We start from the raw sequence: 14,602 nt of genomic DNA, 5'->3' as shown, positions 1-14,602 counted from the left end.
AACAGGCTTGTTCTCTCCAGCGTTCGCCGCGAATATCAGTCAAAACATAGTGTAATCGTAGTCATAATGTGTTTTGACACAAACAATGGATTTCTCATTGAGTGTGTCGTAAATGTACCTATAACAGTTCACTTTCCTCTGTAAGATAAAGAATTCTATGCTGCACCGAAGACATTTACTAATTGTCGCCAACTGATATTACAAGAGCACAAAAACAGCAAAATTTAGCCAACAGAGGTTGCATCAAGTTATTGTTTGCTCCACATATGTCGACCTTTAATTCCTCAGTTATCAAACAAGTTTTCTAATTCGTCGTTAGAAACCGATAAAAACAATCTGAAAATATAAATATGCGAAAGACAAGGTACAGGTGCAGAACGTTTCGCTTAAACCAAATACTCAGCTGTCCCCTTCTGAGTTGAAACGTTGTACAGTGATTCTTTGTGGATAAGCAACTACCTAGTAACATGTATAACTCCCATTCACTCTAACGAAGGTGTCGAGGCACGGAGACCACGAAAGCGTCGAGGAGACATCCTGATCCGCGACCGCGCAGCCGTTCAGGGCACGGTCTTGCAACTCTAAAGCGGTCCATAAGTGCTCAGAAATTTGTGAGCAGGTTACCTGAGCAGTGGGCAGAGACATGTGGAGAATTTTGAGAGCAATAGTGTGGTGCACTGGCTTGCTCAGCGTAGGGAACGAACATTACTGTACTGTTCGCCAGCGAATAATGTTACCACATCTGTCAGAAGCTTCATTCTATCCAATGTTACGTTCCTCACTCGAGCATCCCACCAACATCTACCACAACGCTGCATCACCTCGTGAGTTATCGACGTACTGTGCCGTGCCAGTAGTATGTAGCAACTCTTGAGCCCGGACGACTTTGTTCCGTCCCCCGTGTGTCCAGTTATGATGTTTCCTCGCCCACGCTAATCTCTGTGCCCTGTGCCGTACAGTGGGCAAAGTTTCGTGTGTGAGTTGGTAGCTCACGTACCGCACAGCGAGCAAGCGGTTCTGAATGCTAGGGCTACACATACGTTTTTGTTCTCCAACACTGGACTGAGGAGTGCTTTAATACATCTCGGCAGTTGTAACGGCTGTTGTAATCCACGAAGCTTGTCACAACATAGTGTTGCCCACGGAGCTATCGTTAGTTGCAACGTCTTCCCCCGAACCGAGATGCTCACGGCATGTACTTGTCGCAGTAGCACATAATTAGCTAGTGCCTGCACGACGGAAGAGATGGAGAGTCCCACCCATCTGGTACTCACAAGCTGCAACGTCACTATAGCGCGTCATCCCCGTACTGTCATCTCGCTGGACAATACAAAGTCTGACGACACCCCGTACTATTCCGGCGATGAATGAACTCCCTTACTCAAACTAATCGTCTATCTATAACTCAGTACAGAGCTCTTTCGCTAAAGTAAAATCAGCAAACAGGAAAATATATTGTCTTAATCGGAGTTCTTACATATGATGCTTAATTTTCGAAGCGCCAGATTTTTTGCTGTCGGAAGGTGTAAGTGAAAATGCAAAAATATAGTTTTATAGGTTGTTGTGAACTTTGGAACAAAATAAAAGCCAGCAGTCACTATTTTATAAAGGTTTACTTCTACATTCGAGTCACAACCGGTTTCGGGCACATACGCCAATCTTCACGTGGGTGCATTCACACTGAATGGTGTTAGTACCACGTTATGCTGCGTGAGAAATAATTTGTTTTGATTTGAATGTATGTATTCAGCTACGAAGACCAAATGTACCCTTTATTTGCAAAAATTGTTGATTACTGGCAGGAGACGTTGATGCAGAATGCCTGTTTACGTGTTTTCCCGCTTTTGGATCGAAAAACCACGTTGCGTGTTGCACGATATTTAATTTGAATAACTGCTTGACCATCATTTCAATATACAGACTGTTAAAGAAAAGTACCGAATATTTTTTAAGGTGGGAGTAACCATCAAAACAAGAAAAACCTCAAATAGACATACGCTCTAAAATGCATACGTTAAGACCTATGAGCACTTGTTCATTTTCGATGCTGTGAAAACATCTCTTCTACTGCAAGATCTTTGCTTTCCATATTTTGGGTGGAGGTAATACGAACCAAAACAAGAAAAAACGGCCAGTAAACAAGAGATCTAAAATGCATACTTTAAGAGCTATGAGCAGTTATTCGACAGAAGAGATGTGTTTCACAGTAGCGAAGATGAACAAGTGCTTGTAACTCTGGAGGTATGCATTTTAGAGCTCATGTTTACGGAGCATTTTTTCTTGTTTTGGTCCATTCTAGTCCTTCTCGAAACATGGGAAGCAAAGAGCGTGCAGTAGAAGAGATGTGCTACACAGTATCGAAGATGAACAATTGCTCATAGGTCTTAATGTATGCATTTTAGTGCTCACGATTACTGAATTTTTTTCTTGTTTCTATGGCTACTACCACCTCTCAAAATATTCGTCACTTTTTAACGTCCTGTATAATTCGAAGAAAGATACAAATGAAAAAAAATATATCCAAATGTGCTGAAAGTAGATTGTCAGACTAGACTCAGTAACAGACAGGAAGGCTCATATATCTAAATTTTTCGATACAGAGATTTTTTCTTAGAAACGGAAAAGAACTGGTGTTTAAGTTAGATGTCGTCTCCTCCGGAATCAGAGGTGTAGCAATCTGGCGCCTCCACTGAAGGCTTTCGCGGGCAGAGATTTATTAATTTGGCGGGGAGCAGCGCGGCGCGTTAAGCGAGTGTGATGCCGTCACTCTCGCACGCCCCCGCGCCAAACAAATAGGGCCGGCGATTGGGTTTTAGGGAAGATACTTAATTTGAGTCTGAGTTCCCTTCCTTCCGCCTGTCGGGGCTTTGTTTAGAAGAGGGCTGGGGCGGCCAGGGAGAGCAGCGGCCGGGGTGACGTCTTGGCCGCTCAATGGACAGTGATTGTAGGTGGGGTGCGGGGGCGGCGCGGCAGGCGCTGCTGACCCGCGCACAAAGTAACCAAGACGACAGAGCAAGCTCGGCACTTTTGGGAATGGGTTAGCTGCGGTCACTCTTCCCTCGTTGCGGGCATTCGCGCCCCGAGATAAAGCCGCCCTATTATCCTGCTTTATTCCCTCGCCTTCTCCTTGACGACCAGGATAAATGAACGGAGGGGAGCCTCAGGTCGCTATCTCTCTCTTTTATGTTTTTTGGAGGCGCAGGAGCCGATCGGTGATTTGTGGCGGCGCTGTCCCGTCGCCGTCCGTCGGCATATCTTACTGATTAACCGGCGCCGGCGCGCATTTCTTCCGAATTCCTGTGCCACGCGCGGTAACGCCTGCCAATTACCCTTCTCCCCCGCGGCGCATTCTACTTAAAATTGCATTTCGCCGTGCCAATATGTGTACTGTCCGCGCTACTTCGGCGCCCCGCGTCCCTGTCTTCGTGTTCGTCGTCGCTGCCGTCCTGCGCGGCGTGTCGGAATAAAACTTTTTGTCCGTCAGCACGGAAAATCGCTTCGTCTGACTTATTGCTCCCCAATAAAATTGTAGCTCCTTCTGGAAACGATCTGGATTTTAGTACTGAAAATCACCTACTTACCGATATCGAGCCGTTACACAACAAAAACGATTCCTAAAATTTCCATACTATGTTCAGGCTGTTGTCAGAGATATTAGACTATGCGGTTCAGTTCCCCGTCCGTGGACCCAGATTTAATTTTTCTCAATTTCCCTAAAGTTCTTAAGGCAAGTAATGGTACAGTTCATTTAGAAGAGCACTTCCCATTTTCTTCCTCGTGTCTCTGCAATCGGAACTTGTGCTCCGTCTCTAATGACCGTTATCTTCCTTCATTCCTTCGCGCGCAAAATTCTGTACACTACCTCAATCTGGCAGTTGCTCAGAGAGGAGTTCAGTGTACAGCAATAAAATTTTTTGATAACTTGCGCAACAACATAAAATGTCTGACAGGTAACGAAGCACGTTTGAAATCTAATTTAAAATCATTTCTCCAGGACGGCTCATTCTATCCCATAGACAAATTTCTGCTTGAAAACTGGTAGAAAAAAAACCTTGCTTTTAAGTGTAGTGGTATGAATAGGAGTAAAATAATAATGTGTTCATTAATTAACAGTTATCATACATATCCTGTAAACTGACTCGTTCCACATCGCTTCGATAAAATAATCGTTCATATGATCTATGGAACATAACTAAGTCAAATCAATGAAGCTTTTAGTAAGTTTCTAAATGAAGTGATTGCACTTTCGAATAAGCCCGACCCGATCTGTAGAGTGTTCCAGGAGGAATGGTCAATATGCAGGGATTTGACGGGAACGATTATTCGAAGCAAAGAAGTCTCGTAAACATAGACTCTAAAATGCGTACCGTACATTACGAGCTATGAGCCTTTCTTCATCTTCGACACTGTGACACTAATCTCTCCTGCTACAAGCTCTTTTCTTTCGGCATTTGAGAAGGAGGTAGTACGGACCAACTGTCTAGTAAATATGGGCCCTAAAAAGCATACCTTAGGAGCTATGAGCACTTGTTCAATAGAAGAGATGTGTTGCACAGTAGCGAAGATGAACAAGTGCTAATAGCTCTTAAGTGTATGCACTTTAGAGTCCACGTTTATTGGACATTTTTCTTGTTTTGTTTCATACTGACACCTCTCAAAATGTGGAGAGCAAAGACCTTGCAGAAGAAGAGATTTGTTTCACGGTATCGAAGATGAAGAAGTGCTCATAGCTCATAAAGGTACGTATTTTATAACCCACGTTTACCGAATTTTTTTTGCTTCGAATGATCTTTACTATCGTATCCCTGAATACTGACCATTCCTCCAGGGACACCCTTTGTATTCGTAACAAATCTCTTGTGAACGCCGGAATGGTTCTTTGAATGACGACGCTCTGGCTCGTCTCCTTCGTCCTCGGCAAAGACCAAGCGAATGCTTCTTCTATGATGACTTTACTGCCTACACGACATTAAGCCCCTACGAAGAAAGACAAAAAATGCATGATGTGTGATAATGTCAATATTGCTCTGAACTCCGAGCTCATTTCGTATGCCTTCACTCTTTTCATGATCAAGCAGTAATAATCCGATAGGTGTAGTAAAAACTTCATTTCAGTAGCGCCTATTTGTTTTACTTGGGCAGATATATGAGTCCAGAGATCACTCACGTACAGCAATTATGGTACCACAGTTAAATCCGACAACTTAAGTAGAGCCTCCTTTCTTACTTTTTGTTGTACCGTTTGTTGTGCTGTTCCCACGGAACACCTAAATCTGTTAAGTTTGATATGCTAGTTAAAGCCCACGTTCGTAAACACCGAGCTTGCTCGCTGATTGTTTTCTTCTGGTTGAGTTTGACCGTAACGAGAACAACAAACATACAGATTGGTTCAAATGGCTCTGAGCACTATGGGACTTAACATCTGTGGTCATCAGTCCCCTAGAACTTAGAACTACTTAAACCTAACTAACCTAAGGACATCACCACATCCATACCCGAGGCAGGATTCGAACCTGCGACCGTAGCAGTCACGCGGTTCCGAAACATACAATTATTAAATAGCTCCTTACAGTAAATTCCGGATAAATAATAAATAAGTCCACAAACTATTTGTAAAGTCCCCTTTTTGAATACTATTTAAAGTACGTTTAAGACATATCTCTGCTTTTTAATGTACGAGAAATTGTCTTGCGGACTCTTAACATAATTGGCAGATCCGTGAGTTTTCTTTTTTATTTCCTGTTAAATAATTCCAGTTGGTTTGCTCTGTTAGCAATGTTCCAGCAGCCCAAAACCTGCTATGAACACATTTCGATCTACTCAGAACCTTGTGATAAATTTTATAGTCACGCGGTAAAAGCAGGGATACCTCTGTCACAATTCTTCTGTCGTTGTATATCATTCAAATGCAAATACAGAAGCAAGAGCGTAACTCTCCGTGGGTTTTCTTAATTCATACGTGTTTGGTATCTTTAATAACCTACTGTGGCCCTTATGAAATACAAATGTTACAGTATGTTTCTTTCCTTACATACAGTAATAGTTATCGCACTGCGGAAAAATTTTATTCTAACCCTAATTCTGTCAACATATGTCTGGAGAATATCCCTTCCTTGTATAAACAGCAAAAACTGCTGTCTGTACAGTCATTTTTTAATCTGTTTCAAAGACAGTGCCTTCTGCTGAAAGAAAAATCTGCAGTACTCCGAGAAGTATATGTTACTGTTGAGTACCAGCGTCGTGCTAATGGCACTGTGATAAAATACCGTTTTTTAACCCCATCTGTGCTGAGCCAGAGTTTTCATGTAGCCTCTGTATAATGCAATGCCCGGGACACAGCTTCGCTTCGTACGCAATCCTCGGGCTGCACACTGACGCCAAAACAGCTGTTTTCCTGGCGTTATGAAACAACTTGTTATGGCACAGTCGGCATGTGGAGCGTTTCCGCTCCATCTTGTAACTGTGCTTTCATCGTTTCAGTAACATTCTTCAAGTAACGCGATGGAGTCCTGCATTTTTTTTTTTTTTTTTTGATAACGTATCCTTAAAACAATATTACGTAGCTTGTGTTCTTTCATTGTTCTTCCTTGTGGTCTCCGTTACATAACAGGAAGTGAGTTTTAATGACAGAGAGAGTCCTCCCTGTATATCTGCTGTACGATTACTTTGTGATAGAACGATTCACTAGAAAAATACTTTCAGACTAGAACTCGAGTTTCCAAAATCTTTTACTCACTCTGTATACCTTACAGCAGTTATCAGTCAATAAAGTATTACTTCATCATTGCTGCCAACGCTGAAAGCCTGTCATTGACATTGTTCGGTTTAACCTGTGCACTTTCATTCTTCAGTGTATTGGAATTTTATAAATATTTCATGTCCCATTTTATCCTTAACTGTTGGTCTGAAGACAGTTATTTAACAGAAACGACTCACCAAGTACTAACAAAAGATGACTTGGATTGTTTTGAGATTAGTTTTTTGATAAGCAGTTGCTGTAATTCCGTAGCCGCAATGCCTAAAATTATCAGATTTTATTTGTCCGTTAAGTGAAAGGCACATAGGTTACAAACTCCAGTCATTGTTTCCTTGTTCGTTCCTTAAAATCGTCGCGACCATCTTGAGCTCTGTTGAATTGAAATCCAAAATTCCTATTCGCGACCTGCTGTCAGAGAACAGCTTCTCCTTGAGTCTTAATAAACTTGTATCTTTACCTCCCGGATAACCCGGGAAACGAAATGATGCTTTAAAAACTGTCGCCATTAGAAAGCCACCATCAGGGCACGAACACAATTAAATGTACGATGAGGATAAAGTCCATCGTCAACACCTGTAAGAAACTTAGATGACTTAACAGTGCTGAGTAATTCAAACAGTGCTGCAAGGACAGAGAACTTCAGTGACTGGGAAGGAATATAAAGAGTTCCATGTTAGGTCCACTCTTATTACTTTTACATGTGAATGACCTTCCAGTTTACGTACATCAAGCAGAGTTAGTGCATTTTGCAGACTTTACAAACGACATAGTAAATCCAAAAGGTTTTATTTTTCTGATGATTCGTCTTTCTCAAGTTCCTCTGGTCTGTCCAATTTGTACTTCAGTGTTATTCTTACTATTATTGTTACTGAGTATAATTAATTGTTATTCGCTTCATAATTTGACGTTTCATTATCGTGTGCAGTGTTCCAGTGGTCGATTAAATTAAAGAAAAATATAAGTTGGTTAATAGCTTATTGAACTCTGTAACGATTGTTGTGCTTAGCAAGGCATTACTTGTGACGACGCATTTGTTTTGTGCAGGATGATGGCATGATGGATCATGAAACAGACGGTGACGGCGCCATCAACCTGTCTACATCGCAGCGACCATCTGCGGCTACAACACCTAACGGCAGCATCGAGTACGATGACCACGACCAGGTGAGCTTCTGTCGTAGTCATTCCTGTAACAAGCAAAAACGAAAAAAGGAACACCTTTTGCTATCCTTTCCAGTGCCAAGCCAGCTTATGATGCTAATGTGAGTCGGTATGCGCAGTCAGTTTTTCTCTTGTTGAATGAAGGCGTGACATACTGTCAAACGGTAAAACCTGCAACAACTAAATTATTAAACTTTTTTTTGTCTCATTTTAACGACAGTGACAACGAGTCTCGTTCTGTTACAGAACATCTTCGACAGGACTCAACACCTTGAACGATTCTACAAATGTTGAGTTCGTTCCGAAGATGTTCTGAAATTGAACGGAGCGGGTTTTCATTTCAGAAAACATGCGAAGGTAGTCTGTAATAAAATACTTTTTAATTTTTCGCTGTGTTTTATACGTAAATGCATATACCTCCTTAAAGCACTTTGCAATGATGTTGATGTACCTATCGTTATCGCCAAGAGCCGTATCAACGCTTTTATAGAGTGGGCAAAAAGTACGTTCCATGTAGATGTGTTACTTTTTTTTCTCTATCCACGCTTGACTTACAAGTTTCAGTAATTTGAAACTGGAACTGTAGTGTTATCTGTGGAAAAAAATTGTGCGACGAATCCGATAAGGTAATAAATTGCACGCCATTCGCTTATTTCACTTCCTTGAAAACGGACTGGTCACGAATATCTGAAGTTTTCGTTTGATAATCAAAAATTGACGCCGAGACTGAGAACGTGACGTCAAGTGTGAGTGACACAATGTGAGTAGCTGGTGGGGTTCGTGAGCACAGCACAGCATCTTGCCGGCAACTTGTCTTAATGGCAGCTGCCTCCCCGCGACAGTCAACACCTTTCGCAACCTCCCTCAAAGTGCCCTGTTTACCGCCCGGCCGGGGTGTTTTCTAGGTTACTCTGCTAGCTGTTTATGTCACACAGCGCTCCCCTCGGGGTCAACAACAATGCAGCACTGTCAATAGATGTCACTTCAGACCTGCATGTCGTTTTTCTTTTTAGCTTCCGAATTCTGCCACTGTCGGTTAGGTATACACGGACTTCCTATGAGTTTCTAAAATCGTTGTCCTCCCATTTGTATGATATTCGCTTTCAGTTTATGTACTTTATTGGTAAAAGAAAGTTTAGAAAAGAGGTTTACTTTGACGAGAACTGAGTCATACTTGTACAACTAATTTCTGTACGGAAGCGAAGAGGTAGTAGGATTTGATTGTTTCTGTTCATAAGGCACTGTAATTTCAAGACCTTACACACAGGAAACAGGGTCTTTTGTAGCTTAAATCAAATACTGTATAGACTTATTGCGTTTGCAAGTTAACTTCGAAAATAAGCCTTCCAGTGACGTATAGTTGTGGATTCAGGTTACCTCTGCCTTGTTTAATATTGAGGTGAATAAATATGTTGTGGTTGCCCTTCGGCAAAATAACAAAAGAAAATTTAATTTTTTATGTTGAACTCTATTGATAATTATTGTGTACGGAAATATCACTAAAGGAGATTTCATGAATGTGAGACGTCGAATGTAGCTAATCACTCGAAGGAAGAAAAGAATGAAGGACGATTAGGTCGTAGGGTCCCAACGGCGCCGAGGTGTCAGGAGACGGCTAACCGCTTCATTTAGTCTGCATAGTTTGTATAATGAATTTCGGTGAACCATTGTTAGAATAACTATAGAATTGGTGTCTCACACAACGTATTCACACTTATCGCCGGCCGCGGTGGTCTCGCGGTTCTAGGCGCGCAGTCCGGAACCGTGCGACTGCTGCGGTCGCAGGTTCGAATCCTGCCTCGGGCATGGATGTGTGCGCTGTCCTTAGGTTAGTTAGGTTTAAGTAGTTCCAAGTTCTAGGGGACTGATGACCACAGCAGTTGAGTCCCATAGTGCTCAGAGCCATTTGAACCATTTTCACACTTATCGACTACAAGATGCTGTGGAAAGTGTATAGTTTACAATCAAGATCACTTTCATAATTTTTTGAGAGATAATTACTCCATTTTTGTGGTTCTCTTTTATAATACCAAGAGTATTTTAAATCCCTTTCCGGTTATGTTTTAAAGAGTTAATTATTTTAAATGCTATATAGAGCCTATTTCAAGCTGAATAATTTACTCCAAAATATGACTGGCTTTGCAGTAACAAAATGAAAAAGTAAAAAATAAAAAATCAGTTTCAGTCTTGTTTGTATGTAATCTCCAGACGCTCAGCAGCTCATTATCTTTCCGAGGTAAATATTTAACCTTGTTCAATGAGACCTCCACAGGTTTTATACGAACACACCGAGGCTACACAACAGTATACGGGACGTTTCACAATTCCTATTACACACTTATAGTGGTTGTATAGGAGACTTGGTAGATAAAGTTTTGTTAAGGGACCCATGTCCGGAAATGTACCATTTGGATATAACATAAGTTTGAAGATTGGATCACTTTCAAATCACCCGCTCCACGTTACACACGCAAACTGAGAAGAGGGCGCTGTTATTATGTCATCACGTACCATTTTCGTCTGACCACAGCAATAGCTGCGAGAAACTGGCACGTTCGCAACTACGAGGCTTGATTGCGGTGCTCCACGGACTCGTTGCTCTCTCAACTTTGAAGAGGTCGACGTTCGTCGATTTATCCGCCGGCGAGTACTCGAAACATTGCTCCTGTAGAGCACACAGGTCACAGCTCATTGTTTCTGCAGTGTGCGTACCGTAAAGCGGGACATTTGAAACTTATCCGATCTTCAAACTTATTTTGCATCTAAACGGTACGTTTCCGGACATGGGTTCCTTATCAAAACTTTATCTAATACGTCTCCTCTACAATCGCTAGAAGCCTGTAACAGGAATTGTAAAACACGCTGTCTAATAAAGGGGATCTGTGATCACAAGCTGTTACGTCTTCATGTAGACTATCTGCGATTGAAACACTAAGTTTTGAAAACAAGAACTCTCCTTTCAGATCTGCAATGCACAAGCAATATTAGCAGTAACATCGACATATCTCTCAGTAGTATTTGTACTAGCGTAATATCGCTAACTCAAACGAAGAAAAATCGTAGATGTCATCTGCAACAGTAAATATCGTGCGACAATTCGAGCAACAAACAGTTCATTTTCCTTGTTCACACAGTTTCTCATTAACAGGTTGAAAAGAAGCTGGTTGTGTATTTGAAATTCAACGAATTGAATTAATTATAATTTGTCTCAAACATAGAAGAAACAATTTTACTAGCTGGATATTTTTCACAACGCTGTAGCCATTTCTTTCTCCCTTTGCAACACATTTTCGTTCTCTGTCCTGGTTTTTGTGACTGCTCTCCCGGCAAATTCTGTTACGTGAATATTTCTACGTTCCTAAAGTAACACTTTGTTGTGGGATAGTCCCGTCTAATGTTTCTGAAGAATTTGCAATGACCAGAATATAACCCAGCCTCTGTTTGCTGTGGGACATACAATTTTGTGTTGTATAAACCACATCGAAGTACCTGTTGATTATGGCACTCATTTTGGAAATCGAGTGGTGACATTGATGACGCTCAGCTGCTTCGCATTATTGCATATTATGGTCAGAGTTATGATCAAAATTGCGTTTATTGTCATATTCATAAAATCATGAAACGACTTCCGGCGAATGAATTTTTAAGAATTAATATGATAGTCTACGGAATATTATGAATTAGAACAAATTATTATTTCTGTGAAGCTGTTTGTTTTGGAGCATGAAAAGCAGTTATCTAGGAATAGTATACGTGTGACTGTAATAATTAACACGAATTAGAACGTGGCTGGAAAATTCTGCGTTTATATCAGGCTCTCACAACCAGATTTCGTATACCGATTTTACAATACCGCTTCTGGTTGCTCATGTAAACAGTCCAATATCGATTGTGGAAGTGCGGTTCTAGGTGCCGAACTTCCTTTTCAACAATCGATTTTTGCTCCCATGTAAACGCACAACCGGTTTTGTAACGTGCCTGGACTGTCAGTTTACGCCTTGTTTTTAAAAATTCTGGACAGAGTGACGTTTTGTGCAGTGAAGGATATTTAATTGAAGAGAGGCCGCCATTGTGCTGCCTAAATCAGAAACCGGAAAAAGCGGTTTCCGAAACTCGGTTTTCATCTTCCAGGAGTTGTCTCTCATGTAAACGTAGCAAAAGAAAAGTCATCAGAAACTGAAAGGATTGTAGTGAGATGAGAACTGTATATCAACTACTCCTGTGGAACAACTCAGGCAGCTTGTAAGCACACGTTGCAGAAATGAACAGCCAAGTACAGGTACATGTCTCACACCTACAAACATACTCTTACAACTCCTTTTCTTGTGAAAACTCCCTCATGTCGAAAATAATCCATTGATTCCATGTTTTTGCATTTAGTACTTTCTTACACCGACTGATATCTCTAATTTCTGGAGAGCGCGAAAGTACGTACGGTTTAAAATTTTCGTCGACACTGGGGCTATTAGGAGTGAAGTGTTACCTCACGAATCCTCACAGCAATCAGGAAAAGCACGAAACTAGAGAATCGATTTATCCGAACGGGGATCGGAATAATAATAATAATATTTATTTATTTATCCTATGATCATTTAGTACTACTAAGTAAGTGACTTTTAAAAAAGTATATAATACACAGGATGTCGATCATAGCACATGGAAACAAATTTGTGTGTCTTAATTATGTAATAAAGAAAATCTTATATTCTAAAGCTTCCACACGTCTCATATCCCCTAGCACACAGAAGCACATAGGCGCGCGCGCACACACACACACACACACACACACACACACACACACAGAGAGAGAGAGAGAGAGAGAGAGAGAGAGAGAGAGAGAGAGAGACTAGATTCCATCCACGCCACTTCACACATTCAGCTTCAATCACACTATCCTTGTTGTTCCTTCGCAGGCTCACTTCGACAGCTTCCTGGTACCCGAATTCACTGACACAACCAAAACAGAGAAGCAGCAGCAAAATCATTATTTATATGAAAGATATAGTAAACGCATCACATCACATATATTCTTGAATATAATGGGTGATCAGCGTCAATGCGTGTAATTTATGTATTCCTCATTCCCACCGAAACTATTAGATCGTTTTCAAATATTTCTAAAATAAACCTAATATTATGCTCTGTGATTCTGTATGCAACGCACTGAAGATTATTTCAGATTGATACTGGGTACTTTTCCGATACAGCGTCTATGAATTTTTTACATAAAAATCACTCCTACTTGTAGTTTCATGATTAAGAACTTAATTGTTTAGTAGTTTTGTAAACGTGGCATCACGGAGGATGTGAACCACTTATTCTTTGGTTTGAAACAATCGATGACAACAATCCGCAACATTGTTTTGGCGCCTGGTGGCGTGAAAATGTTCTCTTCTAACTTCTGTCCTAACACTCCTGGCGACAGAAAACTATACAGTATATAAGGAATTCTTTCTCTGAAGGGTTTCACGATTGGATTTCTTAGCTGCTGCTGAATCTTCCTAGCACACTCCAGTAGCGACTGAGCAGCGCTGATGCAGGGCAGTGTTGTCACTGCTGGAGTACCAGTTATTCTACGTGTTTTACTGCCCCTGTTAATACATATCGATAAAACGAATATCGCACGAGACTAATTTTGGACCACTCTATCGAATGGGAACATAAAATTGGTCTTTAAAAATAATTTTGTTTATAATGGGAAACAAACCTATGCTTTCCGTCTACACCGGGCCTCGCACGAATGACATGATGAGCAGTATTCGTTATGGATGACTGCAACTACACACTACAAAACCTAAATTGCAAATATCTGCCGAAGCACCGGAGAAAATGCGCCTGACGTCTCTTAGAAAGGACACCCTGTATACAACAAATAATTTAAAATTCTAAAAAAAAAAAACCCTGTAGGTAAGCCATTATTCCTTTTTTTTTAATTTTAAGGGATGGTTTGGAAAACTTGCATTGTCGTACAGTAGCACGCCATACCATAACGGTGTTTGCACATCTGCATAATAAGTCCGTAGTACCATTTCAGTAGTTCCTAAGCACTCTTAAGACACAGTATTTACCCATCTTTTGTTCAGATGACGAGTTAGCACTATTTTAGAAGAGAACGCGCCACCGGACGAGATAGGCCCGCGAAATAATTAAGCAGGCAGGCTCGTATTTGCTGCACTCTCGTAGTGGAAGGCAGCATCTGCAGTGGAGCCCAGCGCCGCAGGCCGTCAGCGGCGGCCGGTCGCATTAAAATGATAGCGCCGCGCGGGGCTTGTTGTGTGACCACTGCTTGAAAGACGGCTGCTCAATAATGCAGGCGCTCTGATTAGAGTTGCAGGCCGCAACTTGCCTTGTCTTGTCGCCGTCTTGCAACTTACTTCCCTCCTCTGCGTATTCAATTAATGCGCTTAGGCAGGACCCTCCCCGTTGCCGGTTCTCACGTCCTTCGGCCGTACACTTACCATGCTCTCTCTAGTCCCTACGCTCCCGGTAAAATGCGGCACATGCTCCGCGAAGACGCAGCAATCAGCGGTCTCGGTAACGGACCTCAGCTCTGTATTGCAAATTGTTTCTACAATACTTTTGTAGCCGGTACGTCAAGTCAAGAATTCAATATCAATTTTTCAAAGCAGTTCAATGCAACTGTAAAAATTCTCGAAAAATAAACTTTGAAGTTTTCTGAGCGTC

General features: G+C 41.5%; 1 protein-coding gene across 1 annotated transcript in view; it reads left to right on the top strand.

Moving 5' to 3' along the window:
* LOC124555068 (forkhead box protein P1) overlaps positions 1-14,602 on the top strand; it is a 714,894-nt gene that overhangs the window by 378,768 nt on the left and 321,524 nt on the right. The window contains exon 3 of the mRNA XM_047128852.1: positions 7,802-7,921. Coding sequence (XP_046984808.1) covers positions 7,802-7,921 — 120 coding nt within the window. The remainder of the gene's footprint in view (positions 1-7,801; positions 7,922-14,602) is intronic.

This window comes from Schistocerca americana, chromosome X, assembly GCF_021461395.2.
Source record: "Schistocerca americana isolate TAMUIC-IGC-003095 chromosome X, iqSchAmer2.1, whole genome shotgun sequence".
Taxonomy (NCBI): domain Eukaryota; kingdom Metazoa; phylum Arthropoda; class Insecta; order Orthoptera; family Acrididae; genus Schistocerca; species Schistocerca americana.
Note: the sequence above shows the minus strand (reverse complement) of the source record. Positions and strands in the feature narration are given on the sequence as shown.